Here is a 22,444-nt window from a genome sequence, read left to right on the forward strand (position 1 = left end):
TGTTTAGTAACCTTATAAATAATTAATTTAATATATCTTTTCCCCCTTATTTCTTTATTGTTAGCCTCCGGGGAAAATTAAGGCTAAAATAAAATAAGTAGCTGGTGCCTGTCAAAAAGGGGACATTACAACAAGGCAACATTTGAAAGATTCTTTTGTGATGATGATATGTGAGAATTGATTACAGATTAGTTCATAGACATTGTGAATGCAAGAGGCCTAAGTAATGATGCTATTTGGCATTGGTTTAGGACGGATGCTCATAGTTGGTGATACCTCCACAAGTAAGTTTTATTTTTAATTTTAATTTACTTTGCCTTCATAGATTGCTAGTTCATTTGCATCAGAAAGAAATTGGAGCACAGTTTTTCTCATCTACCTAGTAAAGCGCAAGCATTTGCAAACAAAAAGAGCAAAGAACTTAGCTTTTGTGCATTTTAACTTGCATTTCCTTTTCCGCGAGTAGAATGAATACAAAGAAGGGGAGATGAAGATGTGAGGTATAAATGAAGAGCATACAAACTTGGATGCTTCAATTCAGCTTGCAATTGATGCATTGATAGAATTGGACAGCGATAATGTTATCCTGCAGCTGATCCAATACTACTTGGTACTATTTGCGAATCAGCTAATGCTTGGCATTGAAGAAGAAGATGAAGAAGAATTAAATTATAAATCCATTAGTTGAATTTGAAATTGAAAACAATGATTCTTGAACTTGATGTTATGATTTATCATTTGTCATTTTAATATTTTGATGTTGAACTTGAAATATATGATGCCAAGATGGTATGATCATGATGCTATGATTACAAATTTATGGTGTTTTTGTTGTTTATATGATATTAGGTGACATTCTAATCTTAAATTCATTCTTATAGGCTGTATAAATATGCATACATATACAAGTTTTAAATATTTTTGTACTGATGAACCCAAGTGAACCCAAACCCCATTTCAAGATTTTGCCTTACCGACAAAACAGTTCTTCAAGCCCGTATCTGAGCTTGAATTAGAACTGGAAACTTATATAATAATGTACAATAGTAGGCATTGTGTCCCAACCCATGTAAGAAAAGACAGATGCAAATTGACTTTCAACTATATACCAATATATAGCTTCCAGCAATTAGCAATTAGATTACAAATTAAGTCTGCTTCACAACCCTACTCGGTCCTTCAAATCCTTAATAGCCTTTTACCTCAACTTGGCAAGAAGGCCTAAGGTCTCATATTAACCCAGATCTCTTCAACCTGTGCAACTCAATTTCTACTTTCTTCCTCTTTGCAGCAGATATATCTGTAGCACAATCTTTGAATACCAAAAAATTTAAATGTTTTTCCATAGCCCAAAAGAATAATCATGTTTTAACATCAGTTCATTGAGAACAATGGAAAAAATATTGAAATATATGCATTTGAATTGCCTGACATTTAATAGTACAGCAAACTCAGTCAACAACATTATATGGATGCTGGGGCTCTGTATCAATAGGCAATCATTTGATTATAATTAAATTTTAATTAATGTATAACTTATAACAGTTGCATTATTCTAGGAAAAGCACCAATAGCATGACTATAGAAAGTGGCATCGGCTTGCAGAGTGAAATCAACACTAGATCAGTTGAAGACAGTGTTTCAAAAGATAACTTGAATGATTTAATGTCAATATCATCCTAACATTTGCAGCTTATAGAGCTGACATTGGCACACCTCTACTGCAATATGACACAATTCTTCAGAAATATTAAGTTGTCGCAGAAAAATATTGTAATTACTAATTATCAATGCACAATCTCAGTTTATATTTCTCTAGAAGAGTTTAATTTTAAAGCTGATTTTTTGGGAAAAAGAAAAGGCAAATTAAAAGATGCTTTATGAGGAATGAATCTAACAGAATCGTTTCATTATGAAGTTGTACTATAAATCATTTCTTGGTAATTTCTACGTACTCTATTGCTATGCTTTGTAGAGATAAATCTAGTTCTTGTTTCATAAAAAAAAATTGTTCCATTGTTGAGAGTGAATGTACCTCATTTGGTTTGGTTGTGTGAATTCAATTTCTATTTGTTCCTGTATTATATGTTCATGCTTGCTAAATTAAACTGAATGTTAGAACTCTTGTGCACCGAGATTTATGGCCATGGTGCATAATTATAATTCTGAGTCTCAGGCCATCCATGGAGGGTATATCTGGGTTTCACTGTCCGCATTGACTTCCCTTCAAGCTGAAGATCAATACTTTGTGCCAGCAATGTAGCACTATAATCACATTCTGCCCCACGTGTTAAAAGGAATTACAGAGTGCTAGTTTTCTTCCAAAAGTGTTTCAATCTAAGAAGTGAACAAAAAAGGTGCAGGTGTAAAAGACACATGGGATTAGGCTACCTTTGGAAAAAAAAAACAGATAGAAATAGGGGAACAAGATCTGACAATCACCTAATGATCTGCCATATCACTCAACATAATATGGCACTGGGGTGATAAAGAATGACTAAGCACCATAAATGGCCTTGGGTTGACATACAAGACTTAAATCTTTATGAACAGATCCTTATGAATGGCCTTCCAAAATCCAATATTAATGAAATAATGTTAATTCCTAGTCCCCTCTATTTAGTATGTCAATAATATTATAATTCATATGTCCTGCAGACTTCTCTATATGAAGTGTCATTCCTCAGATCTTTGCAAATATTGAGTAGTGTGCAGGCCAATAGAAATCAATATAAAAAGGAGGATGTTTCAGGTTTCCAACAAATGGGTTGTACAAAATAAAGATCACTCTAGGGTCAACAAATGCCTGGTGCTCTATGCTTATATTGTATCTTAGCTTACAGCATATTAGAGTTTCCCATATTTCCTGTACAGGGGCAACTTGTGAGCTAACATAATACAAACTATGTGAACAGAATGCAAGAAACAATTTATATTATCCCAATATAAAGAGCTGTTCTCTTAATTACAGTAACCAGGTTTCATTCAACCTTAATCAAAATATTGATCCAAACTGACATAGAACGTGCATTACTTACAATTGTATTCTCTCCACCCAATTGTTTGATTCTCGAGATCGTAAATTACTAGCTTGTTTTTCAGCAGCAAATCTGTCAAATCAACAAGAAACCTCGAATATTAAACTTAGCTATTAAAGCAAACTAAAAATTTTAACATAACTATTAAGGCAACCACAAAGAGAAATTCATCATCTATTATAGTAACATTGTGTTACCAATACAAATTCTGGATATGACCTATGTAATTAAGAGAAATTGGCTCATTCTGTTTACTATGGATATCCAACTACTGAATAAATTAACCAACAGAGACTCAAGCAGCTTATCCTTAATTTCTCGGCCTTCATCATTCTGCTGAAATCCTAATCCTCAGCAATCAATTCACTGTGTTGTAATCCTCAGTAATTCGATAAACTGATGCCAAGTTGGTGAAAAAGATAGCAAGAAACCAAGAACTCGTTGCTGAGCACCTCGTGGAAGATATAGTTTGTCCAAACAGGGGTTATTTAAAATTCAATCAATTTTCTTTGACCTGCTTTGTCAATTTAGCAATACAAGTGTGCAGATTTGTCAGCCCCTTAATAATTGTTGGAGTAGACAGGTGATGTCACAACACCCCTTGCAAGATCAAAATAAATTCCAAGAGCAAATGGCAAGAATAGCTTGCTCCAATAATGCAAAGCTCATTGAATATGATAATAAATATGAAAACGTACATGAGAGCCCTTGCTTATTAAGGTAAGGTGAGAGGAAGGATTAGACAAGATGTTCAAAAAAAATTCCAGGCATTTCCCGTAGAAGAGCTAAAAAAAATTTTAAAAATAACTGAAATAAAGTATAGCAATATAACTCTAGGTTTTTTTTAAAGATAATAAAGTATTAAAAGAGACTTTAGCCTCACATTACACACCAAAAGAGCCAGCACAAATTGATGATGATGAGCTATAGAGACAGGGCTGGTTGGTATTGGTATAGATGAGCTTGTCGGGTCTAGCAGTTCAACTGTTGAAGTCATCGAGGAGTTAGGCAGGTGCTAGGGGATGATAGAAGTCACTAGACTCTACTTTTAGCATTTACTACTTAGTATTTTGCTTTTGAAATTTGAAATTTGAACATTGTTGAATCTTGAGAACTTCATTAGTTGATTGTATTTTTTATGAACATTGGATTGTGATTAATATGATTGTGAAATGAGAAATTTAAATTTTTGAAAATTATCATTGCAATCTATATTTGATATTCATGTTTTCAATTTTCAAATGTCGTTAACTGCTATTACTAAACTCTAGTTTTTTTTTTTTTTTTGCTAACGCAGAGGTATCCCCGCGGCCCAGCCCTGTGCTCAGAAGAGGCAAGCTGAGGCAAGACTAATCCTCTGCGGGTGGGGCAACAGACTCGTACTGCGGTTCCACCAGGTAAATCTGGAGAGAGGTTTGACCCGGGACCATGGGGGTAACCCACAGCCTCAGGCCTACGCTCTCAACCAGACGAGCTAGCGCCTTTCGGCACTAAACTCTAGTTATTATGTTAGTTTAGTGAAACATCTTTATCCTTTTAAAACTAATAATAGTTTTCCAAGTGCTAATAGAGATACTATATGTATAACAATTATGTCAGCACTGCTACTCCCCCACCTCCTATTGTTGTTCCCTTGCCTTCCCCTCAACATTCCCAGACTTAGACCCCAAGTACCCCTATCCTCGAAATGTATTTCCCTACCCCTGTAAGGAAACATCCCCTGAAACTACGATCAGAGATCAATGGCCAAGATTATGCCAACATAGCCCTAATTCAACTACCAGCTATGAGCATTAAATACTGACCACTTAAAAAATGAGAAAATTGCATTACTTTTATGGGCCAATGAGAAAATAGCTTAGATAGAGATATTAGGTGGATTCAAGACATGTATTTTATATCTGCAGTTTACCTAACTGATTTTGTATCAGACATGACACAATTCATCAAATGATCTTACACACTGAATACATGTCCTTCGCCAATGCCTTTGCATCCTTATATTACCTGCCTTATCTCACATCGAATGCGTAGTTCTAAGTCAATTACAAACTGTTTGTAATTAGTCTAAATTACCCTAGAGTTATAACCAAAGTTTTAACAAACAAATAACAGTCCTTTGCATTGCTGAAGGAGATTCCATTTGACCTCACTTAAAATGGAGACTAAGAAGACAGTTGTCCTTTATTAGCTGCAAATTAGTTAGAACCAAACCTAAACAAATCCAACCAAGTCTCTAAAAAACCTGGTGGACAAGCACATTTTTCAAATCAACTTCATTCTATCCAATACATTATCCATTCGCAAATGTCTACATATTATGATACGCATGTATGCAGCTCTACGAGGATCAAACAAGTTCCTAACAGCATGATGTTGAGTCTTCTTCTCCCATTTTTCTAGCAATAGCATATTATGATCCTCCTCTCTTCATTCAATTTGACATATTCGTTCTTCATTGTAACCATTGCCTATCATCGCTTCTTACTATTGAATAAATTTAGCCAGCCCTTTTATCATGTTTCTTCTTCTTTTATCAACAATCATATTTCTTCCCGTCTCATGATTTAAGAAAAAATACTCCAATGCTTCAACGTTGTCCAACTTTGAATTAGAACCTCGGCTGCAAGCTTGCCATTCTTAGATTATTTCTACTCCCATATATACCATGCTCAATTACGATTTCTCGTGTACTATCTTCTAAACAGATTGCCTGTATATGTTCCCATGTAAATGTCTTCTTCATATAATCGGTTCATAAATAAACTCTTCTTGAAATATGGGATCTTCCACAATACCAATGATTGTATAGATCTTTAAATTATACCAAACTTGTTAAAAATAGTCAGTCACAATACCTTTTCAATTATGATGATAGTCGAATAGAATGGGAAACATACATCTCAATGGTAAAGACCAGAATAGTGGCATCAATGAGTTATTGCTTTAACATCAATGACAATTGTCAAATGTCTAGATAACCATCACATCAATGACAACATTTCCAACAATCTCCCCCAATGTCATTGATGGCAAAATATTCTCTCTTCCTTCTAACTCTCCACCATTCTACATCCTCCCCCTTTGACATCAATGGTGAGGGTATATTCATGAAAACATCTATCCATGAATGGGTCATGATACCAAAACACACACATCAGAAAGAATATACTACTCAGCTTGACGAGGATTCTCTAGTTCTCCCCCTGTCAAAGATTATTTAATGCTCCCCTTTGCTCTAATTCTTTAATGCTCCACCTTGCTGTAACACTCCTATGTGTTTTGTTAATTCTATAGTTGTTCTAGCATCATTCCCTTGAGTTTCATCAGTTAGTTCACCTCTTCACTTTCTTATATATTCTCACCTCTTCTCTCTTGATCCTTGGCTGCTAGATGAAGATCATCTATACCTGTCTTTGTGAGAGTCTTCTCATCTCAACAATTTCTGTTGCCACAACTAAATGTTGTCATTTTGTTCTTTGCTATCCTCTTTTACATAAATTAGTTATTTTGTCTGAAATAAAATCTTCAATCCCTTAATGTGCATGGGTGAAGAATCTTAAGTCTCTTATAATTTAGGATACCGGACATGCATATGCCAAATTTTATTACTTCACATTGCAATCTTCTCTATATGCTTTACATTTCATTTGAAGATTCCTTGCACAATTTTCTTGACATCAATATCAATGTTCTACCATTTTTGTAACCTCTTTTGTATTTCCATCCATGTCTTCTTTATATCTTCTCATTCTATGGTAGAGTTAACATTTTCCCAAATTTTCAACTTCATGAAGCCATTTGTGAATACCTACCTCATGTACTACCTTGAACATATATAGCAGAACTCTATTGCAGCTTGACTCTTCTTATTCTTCTTTTCCATAGCAGCCATATTTTGTTCATTATGAACAAGCTCTTGTGCCAATGAATTTCTATCTTCGCTGGTGTTTGAAAAGCTAAGTCTGTCAAAGTTCCTATAATGTGTTCTTTTGATCAATGTAAAAGCAGTGTTTACTGCTATACCTGGTAGTCTGCATATATGAAATAATGATACAAATGGCAACGTGTGCCAGATAAAGGAGTAAAATATGTCTTTATTAGCTCATGAATTTATTACAGAGAAGAAGACCAAAGCTGGTCTCCCAAGGATTACAATTTACCCAACGAGTGACAACCAATGGATAATTAAAACATGGACACATAATACATTGACAAATAACTAATATTATCAAACATAACAATAAGTATGACATACTGACTACATCATCCCCCAAAAAGAAAAAGTCATCTTCCAGACAACAATTATGCATCAGGTAGTATTCGAGAAGACTAATGGTAAGAGTTACACAATCGCTTGTAATGTGAAAATACAACATTGTAGTGTACTTCAAAAATCAAATGGGGTTCAAGTGGTAGCGCACAGAACTACATGGTGTGTATCATTTTCTTGATCTTTTAAGATGCCAAAAAAAAATTCATAAAGCCTATTAAATGGGGTTGTCAGATATCTTCTAGCTAAATCTTTTACTTCTCCAACAAAGCATGAGAACTCAAAGGATTGTGGTCGTATGGAAGAGTGGTACTGATGTGACTGTAATATGTCCAACACAATAGAACAAGAGAAAGTGTATAACTTGAAGACAAACTTGTACAACATGGAATAGTGCACATAAGCTTTACATTATGGAGCATATGGTTAGCAAAAGCGCATGCTCAACTAATAAGAAGGATCGAACAATTCATAGTATGGACCATACAGTTTGCAAAAGGGCATGTATAGCTGGTAGGATGGATTGTACAGCTGTCATTCACATACGATCCGAAATTCACGTACAAGTGATTTATTTTCTCGGTGCGCCCTCCCTTCCCACTTCCTTGTATAGTGTACTCTCTCCTACGTATGACTTTCTCTTTCTTGACTTTCTTGTACCGTCTTCTTATTTTGCTTTCTTCATACACCTTACTGATTCTTCCCTTCCTGTACACCTTGATCTTGTACATATTCATGTCTTTTTCTACATTCGAACTATGTCTACCTTATTAGTATGTTGCCTATTCTCTCTTAAACATATTAAGGTTTTGTAGGAAAGGTAGTTTCTCTAATACAAAACTTGCAATTCTTCCTTGGTCAAATGAAAAGGTTTTTTGGGGGTACAGACTATTGGTACTCCCCATTGTGGAGCCATACAATTCTGATCTTTTGTCACCTTTGTATCTGGTGTATGGTCCTAGAACTACTCTCCTATGAGTGTTTGACGGACTATACTGGACAGTTTATTTTTGGCTTGCAACTCTTGTATGACATAAATCGTGTACAATACTGTTGTCTTCCAAGCAAGTTTCTATGGCACTCATCAAGAAACATAGTTCATATGACACCTTCAATGTCTTTTCTTCCTTGTACGCTAATGGGCTGCCTTGTACAAGTGACAATAAGCCAATGCATGGTATCTACAACTGATATTTGACCCGTTGTATGGTCTCTTTCCAATGGCGTGGTCTACTAGCCTACTTGGATGTAATTCTTTCCTCCCATTAGCTTTCTTTCTAAATTTTCTTCTTTTTCCTTTAATTTTCTAATTCTATATTGCCAGATGTATCACGCGCCTCTATCCTTTGTTCTTCACCAAGTTTTATAGCTAACAGGTGTACCTCATACTCATCCATTTACCAATAGAATAGTCCATCCGAGGAACTCATCTCTTCTTTAGAACAATCTTCCATCTCAAGTGCCCCTTCATCTTTGGGTTCTCCGTTACTTTTTGCTCCTCCATTTTGAAGTCTTTGTCCTCAAATTCTAAGTTTGATGCCAATTCGTAGCTCACCGCCTGGCTCCGTAGGTCGATGATGTACTTCCTCATTCCACTTTGGATGGAGAGTGCTCTTCCAATACTAGTTTGCCTTGGTTGTGGTCAACCAACTCCTTCCAAGGAAGGCATCATATGCCTTCTTTTCTAATGGAAGGACAACCAAACTGAAAAAAATATATATATAGATATATTAGAGTCCCAATGATGACCTTCTATGCCATCAATATCCCAAGTGGTTTGATGTTGTGTTTGTTAGCATCAACTAGACAGAAGGTTGGTGGCCAAAGTGTTGTGTAACATCCAGTTTTCTAGGGTCTAATTTAACAAATACCTTACTCAAGGAAATACAACTGCTACTTCGTTTCATAGGAAGACAGTTATATCATTCATGTTCATGTGAAGAAGAATTACCGTTAAAAATCAGTTAAGCAAAATTTCTTATCTAAATACTTGAAATACCATTAAATGAAATTACTTTTGTAATTGAAAATCACATACCTTGGAAAGACTAAGATTGAAATTCAACAAAGGATGCTTCTGCAACTACCCGGATTAGTCCACAAATACACTATAACAATTTCACAAATCGACTATCATCTAAAAACTGCTATCTCAAAATCATTTGATGATTACAACTAAATACCACTATAATTTAAATTAGGGCATCACATATCATTTTACCAATTAGGGCATCAATTGCCATCGGTTCATTTAGGGCTTTTGATACCACTTTACCACTTAGGGCTTCCGCAACCACGGATTCAATTAGGGCTTCCAATACCACTATATCATTTAAGGTTCCAGCTGTCACACAATGAATTAGGGCTTCGATTTTCTTTTCCTTCCGATTGCTTATCTGTGACAGTTTTCTCAAGATTAGATAAATACTTATATTCAAAATTCATTTGTATGAAAGTACAATGATGATAACAATGAAATACATCAATTTAATCTTACCTTCTCATATACAAAAATGATATTACCTGTTTCCAATAAACAATTTGAATATATGGCTTATCTCTATCTGTCGCATGTCCAACATCTTAAGAGAGATGGAGCATTGTCAGGGGCTTTACCACCCAACCTCGGACCACGATATATCCCCACACAATCTCTAATGAGAAAGGCCCTCCCTACCCGGAATTGTCAAGGAACATCCTACCAATCACTGGGCTTCAAGATATAAACACGCCATACGACTTGGCAACAGGAGATCACAGTAACAAGAATATGCATGAGCTATTAATTAATTTTAAATGGTAAGTATTGAATGTCACAAATGATATTGCTTCATATTATTGATGAATCCTTTCTCACACCACATTACCCATCTTTCACAACTGGATTAGTCCCAAGTATTCGGAATTCTCAGAGCAGACGGCTCCTTTTATTCAAGAAGATTACATACAACCATCATTACATATCCTATGATTATGTTATTAAGAGATCTCAAAATGTTATCATTCTTGACAACATTCTTCATGCTTGAGCTAATGCTTTATTTAATTGTCTTTTTATTATAACATTTTTATTATTGTAGATTTTTTTTGCACCTCTTCACCTATATCAGGCCTTCGAACCGGCGATTCTCTGATGCCAACAAATTATATATAATTGTGATAATTCACACACCTCTTCACCATACTCTGGCAATTCACCTGGTGAATTCCTTGGTGTTCACCTTTTTGAAATATTTATATATGCTGATTAAACTATAAAGGTTTATTAATGGATTGTTACTCATTTGTCTCGAATCCTTAAAAGAAAACAGAGATATTTAACTTTTCTATAAAAAGAAACTACGGCATTCTTAAATCAGAATAAGGGAAGCAATATAATATGACGGACAGGATCTGTGGTTTTCCAAATTTAAATACAGTTTTACATTCTCTGAATAACAAAGACATTCTTATGATTTTTGGAAAATATACAAGTAGTATGATAACGAATTCTTGTAAAGCTATGGTTAAGGATCTATGTCTTAATACATTTCGTCCCGAAATTCTAATCCCATGACAGTATTAACTCTATTAACATTTATCTTTATCGCACCTTCATCACCTCATTCTGACTTTAACTTGGTGATATCCTTGGTGCTCCCTTCCTGTTATCAGATGCTATGACATATTTTCAAGAAGGATAAAGTAAAGTTTCAAAAGAAAGACTTCAGATGTCTATTCAAAAGATTATGTTTTTATTCTGCTCTCTCTCCTGACACTAAACTGTTATGAAAATATTACTAAATCCACATTGTTATTCGACTTTATTCTTGTTGCAGAATTTATGAGAGAGTAGGAAATCTTATGATGTTATAGCAAGGGAAAGATAACCTATTTCATATTGATCGGTTATCATGAATTTGAACTTAAGAAAAGAATTTCCGACTCAGTCATATCAAATTAAGAAAGAAGGAAAATAAATACAATTTGATTTGAGCATGACTTCCTTATGTGGCTGACTGCCCCGCGGTTGGTTGCCTAACACTAGGCTCTAACACCTCCCGCAGGTTCCATGGAAACAATTGCTTGAAGAAACAAAGACGTATCACTCTAATCTTTCAAATGAATAACTCTGTATATCCCCTCCCATGTGTTCTGGATGCAATGATATATGAACTCTATTACGTATGGAGAGAAATGAAAAATGGCGTATGAATTTTTGATTGCTAATACGAACCGAAGCAAAGTCGTAATGTCCTCAGGCTATGGCACTGTAGCAGATTAAAGAAAGGAAAGTTGGGTTAAAATTGTTACACACCAAGAGTGCGCCATCCGTCCCCTATCACAACTTGCGCTTGATTTTATTTGTATTCCCCCCACTTACGCCTAATTTTGGTTCGCTTAAAGACATTTCACAAGAAACAAGAGTTTAATTTGGCTTCCACCGGTTACAAGCAACCATACGAATTCCAATTACTTAATCGATTAAAAACAAGGAAGGCATAAAAGAAATGAAAGAGGGTTGAAAGATTATAACTCAAAATAATAATTCAAATGTTGTTAAAATTCGAACATTATAATCCCAATTCATTATTATAGTTTTGAATATTATTGTAATCGATTATTAAATTATAGTGTTGTTATATCATTTTTATGTTTAAATGCATGAATATAAATTTTTATCAAAATAATAATGATGAAAGATAATTTACAATCCTTTGAGGGATGTTTTATATTTTAACTTAATTATTTTATTTAAATTATTTGTTTAAATAACTCATGCAATTCCATGGGTGTATCTTGTTTTCAAATCACTAGGTCCTTTATCCGTCTGCTAGTGATGGTGATGCCCTGCCTAATTCTTTTCTGACAATGCTTCCACCCCTTCAACATGCTCCCTGCAAGGAATCTCTCTGTAATTAAATTATAAATTATAAATAATTATATCAGTTAACCTTTCATCTTAATTCCATGAATTCGCAATTAACGATCAACTAACATGTCATCTTCACTTGAAATCATAATGACCAACTATTTTACCATTTCACCAGATTATATCAAATTAAACTGCCAAGTGACTTCATGTGAACCTCAAAGCCTATATTTCAAGCTAGGTCAAAAAATTGGGATGTAACATGTTGGCTTGTCAAAGGCCCTCCATGTCTCCATAGTTTGAAGAAGGTATGCAACCTTGATGGGTACAATCATTTAGAGCACTTGCTAAACTATATTCTTCTCTAACTCTGATCTTGATGACGAACTTGCACTTCCATTGGAAGTTATTCATTATGTTTCCATCATTTGTTCTATTTCTACTCTTGCTTCTCAAAGTTGCTCCTTTGTACGAGAGTCTGGGTATACTACCTTCTTTGCCTATGCTCTTGTTATTACCAAGATTACCTCATCTTGTTCCACGTGCAACATATTAATACCCTTCTTCTTTGGGTAGTTGGTGTCTTCATGATCACCTACCCCAAACCATTTACACAATAGTTGTACATTGTCTTTCTTATTATGGCAGCCTCTCGCAGTGTGCCCTGAATCACTACATTATCAACAACACTGTATGATGAAACGTCCTCTAGAATCATACTGTATTTGATTTCACCCTCCTTGTTGAACCTAATTACCACTTGGCGAAACATTTTGTGTTTTTGATGGAGGGGGCTCTCCCTGAGTAAAGAATACTTGTGTACTACTAGTTTTCAAATTATAGGGACACTCCTTTATTGAGTGACCCATCACTTGAAAAAATGCACAGAACATCATTTTAGAACAATTACCTTCCATGTGCCCTTCAGCTTTGCACTCAATACACATTGTTCATCACTTTCTTTATTAGTTCCTTTCTCAGTCTTCAATTCTTTCATCATTCTCATCATATCCTGTTGTAGGCCCTGGACTATTGATAATTCATTATCACTATCACCCTCAATGCTCTCGTTATCACCTGTCTTCTGCTTTCCTTGAGGGATGTCTTGTTTTACTCTCGATGTACATTGCCTAATTGTAGGCAACAATGTATAAGGATGGAGTTACTACCTTAAGTTTTCTTCTTAGGAAGAGATTCAATCCCTCAATGGACCAACCCTTCTTCAAGTCATTGGTTGGTTCATCCTCCATCTTGCTTAGCAAATCTTTGAGCCTATAATTGTAAGCTCAGACACTCTTGTTCTTCCCTTGAGTGGTATTATAAATTTCAGCGATAATATCATTAATGCCTCAACCTCAAACACCCTCTTGAGAGCATCCCAAGAGGCTAAGGATATAGCATCCAGTTCTATAAACCAATCATTGACTGTACTCGCAGCGTTGTTGGAAATGCCCTCAACCAATATTCCTTGTCAACTTAACCGTTTTTTACTCAAATATTCTCACACATCTTGTAGTGCCTCATGGTCGTATGGTCTTTCACCCATTTCCCATAGGCTTCAACAATTTATGTTGATCCACATTCGGACTTGTCAAAGTAGTCACCATATATCTTGCCTGTTAGCTCCCTTGTGTGTTAGACTTGGGTGGACTATCCCGACCACTACGTTCCAATGCTTTCCCTGCACTCTTGGCCATGCCCACATCCACCTCTAGCATCCCCAACACCTTGGGTATTTTCAAGCTCTCACTTAGTGCTTGTAGTCCCTTTGTTTGAGGGTCTATGGTCTAAATCCTTTACTGTTGGGTTCTAAGATAGATAGATTCTAAATGTCATGCAATATGTCTATCAATTCAAGATTCCCTTCTTCGTACTCCTATTTGATGCAGTCTTACAAACAATTCTTACTTGATTGGCAAGCAACATTACATCAAGGAGCAATAAGGTTCTGGTAATTTCTTGTAATCTTCTTCTCTACTCTTGTTTTGCAATTCTTTAAGATTGTTTGATTACTTAGTCTTGACCACCTTGTGACCTCTTCTCACCTTTATTGGGATCCAAAGGCATGAATAAACAATGTTGGCCCAATTTCTTTTAAGTCAACGACGTCAAATGTTTGTGGTCATACCTAGTAATTTACATACATGAAATAATGATACAAATGGCAATGTGCACCAAGTATAGGAGAAATATATCTTTGATAGCTCATGGATTTATTGCAAAGGAGAGGATCAAAGATGGTCGGCCAAGGATTGCATTTTACCCAACAGTTACGTACCCTCTTCCTTGGTAGTACATGACATACTTAAAGGACTTGACGATTGACAAGAGGAACACAATCGTCAACCAATTAACACAAAAACTACCTGAGAGTGACAATCAACAAATAATCAATACATGGACACTATATACATTGAAGGATAATCAATATTATCAAACTTAACAATAGCCATGACATGTCGACTACATATTGGTTCATTATCCTTCCTTGATAATAATAATAACTAGATTCCTCTTTTCAAATTTTTCTTTTTTCAAAAAACTTCAAGTTGTCCTGAATAGCTTTTTCACTCTTTTTTTCTCTATATGCCTAAAATTAGTTGTCATACTAAGCTCCCCTAACTCGTGATTTTTTCTTATGAACTAGGAGGTATTAAAGTGGTTTGCACTAGCACTGATTTTTCTCTTTCCTTCCAAACTTTTAAAGGTTTTCCTTTTTGCTTGGTAATGCAATCCTTCAACATGAGTTATCTAGGTGGTTTCACATAACCACTTCTACAAAAATGTGCTATGTGACTGTAATTATTGCACTTGTAGCACTCAACACTATAATTCACTTTAGGAGAATATACATTGTAAATTTTATTTGCCATCCAAAATGATTTACATTTATTTTACATTTTCTAATAAATCTTACTTTTGCTTTTGCCTTAAAACCAATAATGTTGCATTTGAAACAGTAGTCGATGAAAGGATGATAAATTCTATCCATTTGCACCTTTTGTTTTGCGATGAGATTTCCTAAAGGTGTTGTTCTTATCCTCTTGATATGTGTTTTTATTTGCCTTGCTACATTTTCCTTATCAACATAGCTACTTGGTTTTTCTTCACTTAATTTCTTTGGAAGTTATATAGCCTTTGAACTTGACTCTTTGTTTTCAAATCCAAGTCCAAACTTGATGGATGACAATCTTTGAGAGTTGATTCTCTTTCCCAACATTCCACTACTCTTTTCAAACTTAATACTTAGATTAACTTTGTCGTTTGATTTCTCCAATTTCTTTCTCAAGGACAAAACTTCAACCTCTACTTTGTCACCATTCAATTCTTTTTCTTTGAACTAATCTTTGATGACTTCCTCAATTTCTTTGGCCTCTTCTACTTGAATTTTTTTTTAGTCTTCAATTATTTAGTTTTACTTTTCTCAAGCTTCATTAACTTCTAGATCTTTCGTCATGTTTTGTGATCTTTTCTTTCATTTTCTCGATCATTAATGTATGAAGAGTCAAGTTCATCCCTAAAATTTTCTTTGTATTCTTTATTGCATGCCTCATTCAATTCATCTTCTTCACTTGTATTATTTTCAACTTCCATTTCATAATCTATTTCCTAATTATCTTTTCCTTTCTTTCACTCACAAGGTCATCTCCGATTCATTTCTATGATATCAATACAATCATCACTCCATATGCAATAGGTTTCTTTTTCAAAGAATTCATCATCTATTTCCAAAGGTGTTTCTTAGATCACTTTAGCCCTTGTATTTGTGCTTGATCATTGATTACCCTTCTTAGCATTACCTTCTCCCTTATTTCTCTCTCTTTTTGTCATATGTTCTCACACAATCTACCTTCAAGCAGTTAGACTTTATAGAACAAATTGACTCTAGTACCAATTGAATAGGACACATTTACACTGAGAATTTTTATAGATCAAGAAGTAGTCAAGGTAGATGATGAAAAGGTGTCAAGATGGGGTCAAAATGTATCATATATTCTGCACATGAATGTGGAAGGTGCATTGATGAGGCCCAAAAAGCACAACAAGAACAAATAGAATCTAAAGTTGATCTTAAAAGCCATATTCCGACATCACAGGGCTATATGTAGACATGACAATATATAGGTGTCAAATCAAGCTTAGTGAAGTACTATAGATCAGCCATAAATCTTATGGTGATATTTGCTTTGACATCATATGAATCAAAGTAGACTCATATCAGTTACACTCCAATCATTACCTCTAGATTGTTTCTTTGATATCAAAAATCAAAGCAGAGATAGTCCAATCATACTTTTTAAGGCTCCTTAAGTGTTCAAATTCAGCTGGCGGCACAATAAAGGAAAGGAAAGAATAATAGTCGCGTTAATGGTTGGTTGTAAACAGATAAACATGTCTACTAAATGCATAACTAAAATCATAAGCATCATTTTATTTCCATCCATAGACATTACCTACAAACTGGGGAAAAGTCTAGATTGGTTTGAGACCAATTCTTAGCACTTACATTGTTATGTTCAATCAACCATATCATTATGGTAATCTTTGGAGTTTGGGGTATATGAAGACCAATGAATAAGTTGTTGAACACTTACTATTTTTATCTTGTTAACATCTTACTAGCTGTAACCATATGATTTACTAATGATACATTGTGTACGAAACAAGCAAAAAGTACATTAAAAAGTTCTTAGACTGACAAAAATTAACCACGTGAAATGCAATTTGAGCAAAAAAAATACAGAACCAATCCATGCTTCTCCTACCTCCTAGTATTGTCATGTACTTGTTCTCCTCTCCTTGATTTCCACTGTTTTGCCACCCAATAGTCCAATAGTTTCCCTAGAAAACAAGCAAAATAAAATGCTGATTAAATAGTTTTCATTACATTTTACTCATTCAATCTATAACAGATGTAGGTTGGAACATTGTTAACACATTCATCTTTAAAATATTCATGTTTATCTAGCCATTTCAATACTTGAGATTCATATGCTCTTTTAGATTTCCATTGAATACTAACAAATAAAAATTTTATTCAATTTAAAAATAAATAAAGTAAAAAATTATAAACCTTAATTCAAATAAAGCCTAGCCACTACCTGTAATTTAGGGTCAAAAAAGGCCTCCACAGACATGCATATCAAAATAAGATATAATTTATTTACATTATTCTATTTTAATGTTGGACAGTTAATCAACATCTAAAAACATTTAAAATTTAATATAATAAATAGAAGACATCCAAAGAAATATTTTCTACCCAAATATACCCCTATACTGAAAATCATTGAGAGTGAATACTCTTAATATTTGAGTCACGGATCTGGACTTTATGGAATAACTTGGCCAAGTAATCTACTTTCTTTGTGATAAACAATAGTTATTTTAAAATTTTATTTTCCATTTATAGAAATTGACAAAACAAAAACAACTTGATATTGGATAAATCCAGTCATTACCCTTTTTGTGTAGACAGATTTTTGTAAGTAGTAGTATTGTGATAATATGCCTGAAACTATTTTCTATCACAGCAATCTAAAATGGATAATGGATATCATTAAAACTCAATCGATTGACTGGATCAGATGTAATTCTTGATTCATCTGATTAACAACAAGCCAAAGATGTAATATTGACCTCCACTTATGTTAACGGACTATTTGACTACAGACAATGGCATTCCTATCAACGCACATCACCCTTGATAGTGATAAAATTCCATATAAACTAGATTCTAGAATGGTAGTCGCATAACTGTCATGACATTTTTTGTTTGTGGCACATGTCATTGTAGTTACACGTGTGGTGTTCTTGGCAGTTTTTCTTCTATAATGGTGGTTTTGTATGAGCCATGGTGATTTTGTCATTATACTCTCCAAAAGAAAAGAAGAGTAACAGCAGAAACAGGTATCTCTTCAAGCTCCTTCCCATTTGGGATCTCTTGTTCAACTCATCTACTCACCCCATAGGACCCATAAAGATGCTCTAGAGAAGTTGATGACTATGAAATATAAATTAAGCATAGCTAAGAGTGATCCAAGGAAGGCTGCAAAAGTAAGGTATAGCAGTCGAGCATGTTGGATGAGAAAAGATTTCAGCACTGTAACCTTTAAGAGGGAGTATTAAAATAGAAGACTTGTAGTGCCTCTCGTGTTTGTAGTTGGTACCTTGTTTATTTTGATTCGAGAGATATTTGATACTTTTCTTTTATGTACTTTGAGGATGACCTGAGGGTCGGATGTTACACTTTGATTTAGTATCATAGATGCTTTAGTACTATGTTGTTCAATTTATCATATTTGCATGTTGATGCCATTTTGAGATGATAGTAGATCTATGATAATATCTGATTATCGGGTAGTTGGACATATTTTCTAATTATGTTATGTGTTGGATTTTTATGCTATGGTTACTTCATTCTTGTATCTTTATGCTTTCTGCGAACGTGAGTGATGTAAATGGATTAATTAGGTATTTAATGCATTTTGCTTAAGTTATGATATTATATGCAATTGCACTTGATCGCATGTTTTAGCGTGTAGGAATTATATCCCTGGCAGTGGCACATGGATGGAGTTAGTGATTTAGCGATTCATATTTTACCAATGTCGTCCATGTGTGGTCGACATATTCTTATTTTAATTGTTTAAACTAAAACCTTTTGGGGATTAATAAATCCGAACTCATCTGCATTATGTGATTAGACCAGTGAACGTGTCTGTGCATTTAGAAGTTCGCATTGTCGCGAAAGTCGTTTAGTGATTTCTATAATTTTGGGTTTTCGGGTTTTAAATCTTCTCGAGTTTAATTTATGGCAGCTTTGCCTTAGGTGAATTCTCGTTACGAGCAATAAATTGTTTTCGTTTGGGTTGTTTTGGAGTCTAGCTACTCTAACTATCTATTTGCCCTAATCGACTGTTCACTTGAAAAGTGAATAAGTATTGAAAAGGTATTTCTTTTATGGACTTCTCACTTTTTGAAATAAAAAATTTGAGAGCTCTTTTGAGAATTCTCTTCTAAAGGATTCAATTTCTGTTCGTTCTAGGAGCTGTGAGCGTGGGATCTTCGCGAGGTTGGTCTCGTTAAATTCGGCTCGGGTAGACCTTGCCTTGCTGTGATTTTCGGCAGATTCGGCAAGCATTTTATTTTATTGTGCGGGTTTCAATTTTTGCCCCTTTTTCTGTCAGGTAGGGCCTTCCCGTTTTAGCATTTCTACTCCATTTCAGCTTCTGCTTTTGGTAGCCGTTTGCTAGGAGGCTGAGAACTAGTGTTCCCCTCCGTTTATGTTTGCTAGTTCTGCCCGGTTGGTCAGGTATGAGCATTTTTCCGATTTTTGGGATGGGGGTTTGGGGTTTTTGCACCATTATGCTGGTCGTTTTTGCATACGGTGTCCGAACTCAATTATTTTTGGATTTTCAGAGTTTTTATACCCAAAGGTCAAATGGGTTTTAATTTTGAAAGTTTTCCAAAATTTTGGGATTTTTACCTCGTCTTGCGTCCCACCCTATTTTCTCAAGTTTTCTTGGCACATTGTTGCTCATGGACTTGGATCATCCATTTGGATGTTAGTCGGACCATTATTTCACTTTCAATTGGGATGCGTGCCGCATCCATCATCCCGATTCTGTTTTCGGTTGAGTGACCTTTTGCTTTGTGTTCTCATCCAGTCCTTGTGTTATGATCTTCGTGATGTGATGCGCCACACACGAGAACGTGCACGTACATTTGTCGAGTGACTTGCAAGTCTAGATCTTCCGTGGTACTTCCAGAAGTTATGATCATTGGGGTTGGGTTGGTAATTTGCATGCCTACGAGCACTCGTCGTTGAATGAGCATGGGTAGGGTAGGGTAGCATATGGAGGGGGATTCTATCTCACAGCGTGGTGATCATTATGCCATAGGTTGGCAGAGGGAGCTTTATATAAGTGATAATTAAACAAAACATTGGGTGGTAATAAAAACTTAAGATAATGAAAAGTTCTACATTCATGTGATGGTTCCAAGGGAGTCCCTTGAGAGTGTTGCCACACGTGATCTGCGCTTGGGCTTTTGAATGCCAAGCAACTCTCCATGATGTCAGCCCCTACTTAGTAGCCCATAGAGTGTCTGACCAGGACTTATAGCTTATGTATTGTCTTTGTCTTGGATTCAGTCATCATACTGGCTAGCGTGTGTGTTAGCCATGGATGTTGTTTGTGTGTTTTGTGGTTGGATCATTATCTCCATCAGCACGGCGGGTGTGGACCTACAGGTGCCACGTGGTTGGGAGGCATAGCTACCTATACCATTGCTAGGGACCGGTATACAGAGACGGTCTATTGTCCTAGTACGACCGTTGCTAGATGTTTTCACTTGGTACTTCGAGTTCTGGAGTATGCTTTCTTGTGATTTATGCTTTCATTGGAATGCATGTATATCATCTTTAGATGATGATAGTTTCTGCCGCATTTCCTTATTTGATGATTAGCATATGATAGATGTTATCTATTTTCGTAGGATTATCATATGCTGTACTTTAAGCATGTTAGATTTCCTTATGTTTTTGTGTAGCATGTGTTAGTAGTGACGTCCTTCTTATGATAGTACCAACAATCTGTTCGGTAGCTTGGGATGTTACGTGCGGATGATGGCTAGGGTCCACAATAGCCTTATGATGTTATTATGGTTAGGAGGAACCGCGTACTTAGTTTGGTTGTACTGTTTATTGCGATGTTATTTCTGTTTAGTATGATGCTTCCTTCTGTACCTTTCCCTTACTGATTGTTAGATGGTTAGTTGTTATTTCTTTCTTTCAGTATTTGTTCGAGTGCCTTTCCCTTGACACATGGATCTGGTACTCCCTAGTGTGGAGGAATTCATTTTCTAGTTTTCTTCCTTTATTGTTTTCTGGATCCCTGCGCGAACTTGTAGTTTCTCGCACGAGAATGCAAGTCCTCACGCGGCATGTTGGGTTTCTTCGCACGAAACCCAACACTAGTTTATACTGTTTTTCCAAGCACTTTCTCGCGCAACATGGTGCACATCCTCGCACGGAAGGCACTTCCTCGTGGGGCATGCGGGGCATGCTGCACATCTTCACGCAAGAATCTAACACTCTATGGTCTCGCACAGAAAACAGGGGTAATCTAAGCTTGTCGAAAAAAAGTTCAGAAGTTGATTTTGGACACCTTTTTTGGTCTTACAACTTCCTAGTTCAAAACAGACTTCCTAAAGGGTTTAAAATATATCATCTAAGTATAAATATAAGTTGACGTATATTCAACTTATACTTAAGATATATTTTAATATATGCGACAAGTCTTTTGAGATAGGTTCCAGATCTCTACGAGCTAAGATGAAGATTCTAGGAAATTTTAGGGCTTCAGAATTTCATACTTAGACAAATTTCAGGGCTTTAGGATTTCAGACTTAGCCATTTTTTAGGAGTCAACTTTTGTCTTTCAGGTTGGGTGATCTCTTATGTTTTCTTGATTATGTTTTTTGTCAGTGGTGACGCTAGGAGATCTTTGGTGGTTGGTTGTTGGTTAGTCTTCTGTTGCAATCTTTATGATCCATGTATGATGGTTGTCTTGTGCTTTCATACTTGTTTAAAAAAAAAAAATTAATTATCTTACTTGTATTTCATCCTTGTTTCCAAGGATCTCCTGGTGGGGCATTACAAGACTTAGTGACTTAATGACATGTTAAAAAATAAGTAAATAAAGAAAATGAAAGTTAGTTTTGTGGCAATTAATCAGATGGACAAGTTATATAGGGAAACCACAGGCTTCTAAGCTGAAGCTTATTAATGTAATAAGTGAGCCTCTTGAAGTGAATTTCAATAATTTCAATAAACCATGTGCTGCTATTCTTTGACATGGTATAGTTTTATCCAATGTTACAAGATTTTGACTCGCCTTTGCCTCGAAAAGTCAAAATTGGGCTAAGACTCGGACTTGCTGACCAGACTCAGCCAGGACTCTGAAAATCGAAAAACCCATGAAATTTAAAGATTTTTTAGGCTTTAAAGATTTTTTCATGCATTATTTATTCAATTAACATCAAATACACAATAAGTGAGATAAATAGAAGCTACTTAACACTCATACACAATTTTGCATAGATCACATAAGTATAAAAGCGAATTTCTAAAGGAAAAAACTGAATAACATAATATAAAGTTAAACGTAGTGTCACTGTCAAATGTCTACAATATACGAAATCCATGGAATCAAAAGTTCAAAACATATATCAAAATATCAGCTAGAGTCTAGAAGACTAAGGTTCATAGTAGCCTAT

General features: G+C 35.2%; 1 protein-coding gene across 2 annotated transcripts in view; it reads right to left on the minus strand.

The window, feature by feature from the left end:
• LOC149532483 (Eukaryotic aspartyl protease family protein) overlaps positions 1–22,444 on the minus strand; it is a 53,301-nt gene that overhangs the window by 8,741 nt on the left and 22,116 nt on the right. Inside the window, exons 8-9 of one of the 2 annotated variants that reach the window (XR_016358064.1) lie at positions 16,930–17,005; positions 3,039–3,552 (exon numbers count right to left, since the gene is read on the minus strand). Coding sequence is in view for 1 of the 2 variants with exons in the window: in XM_089807428.1 (XP_089663554.1) it covers positions 3,039–3,110; positions 16,930–17,005 (148 nt within the window). In the remaining variant the exon portion in view is untranslated. The remainder of the gene's footprint in view (positions 1–3,038; positions 3,553–16,929; positions 17,006–22,444) is intronic. The other variant, XM_089807428.1, reaches the window with a different exon arrangement.

This window comes from Cupressus sempervirens, chromosome 10 (assembly GCF_028749045.1).
Source record: "Cupressus sempervirens isolate cs-2001-9-10 chromosome 10, ASM2874904v1, whole genome shotgun sequence".
Lineage (NCBI taxonomy): Eukaryota > Viridiplantae > Streptophyta > Pinopsida > Cupressales > Cupressaceae > Cupressus > Cupressus sempervirens.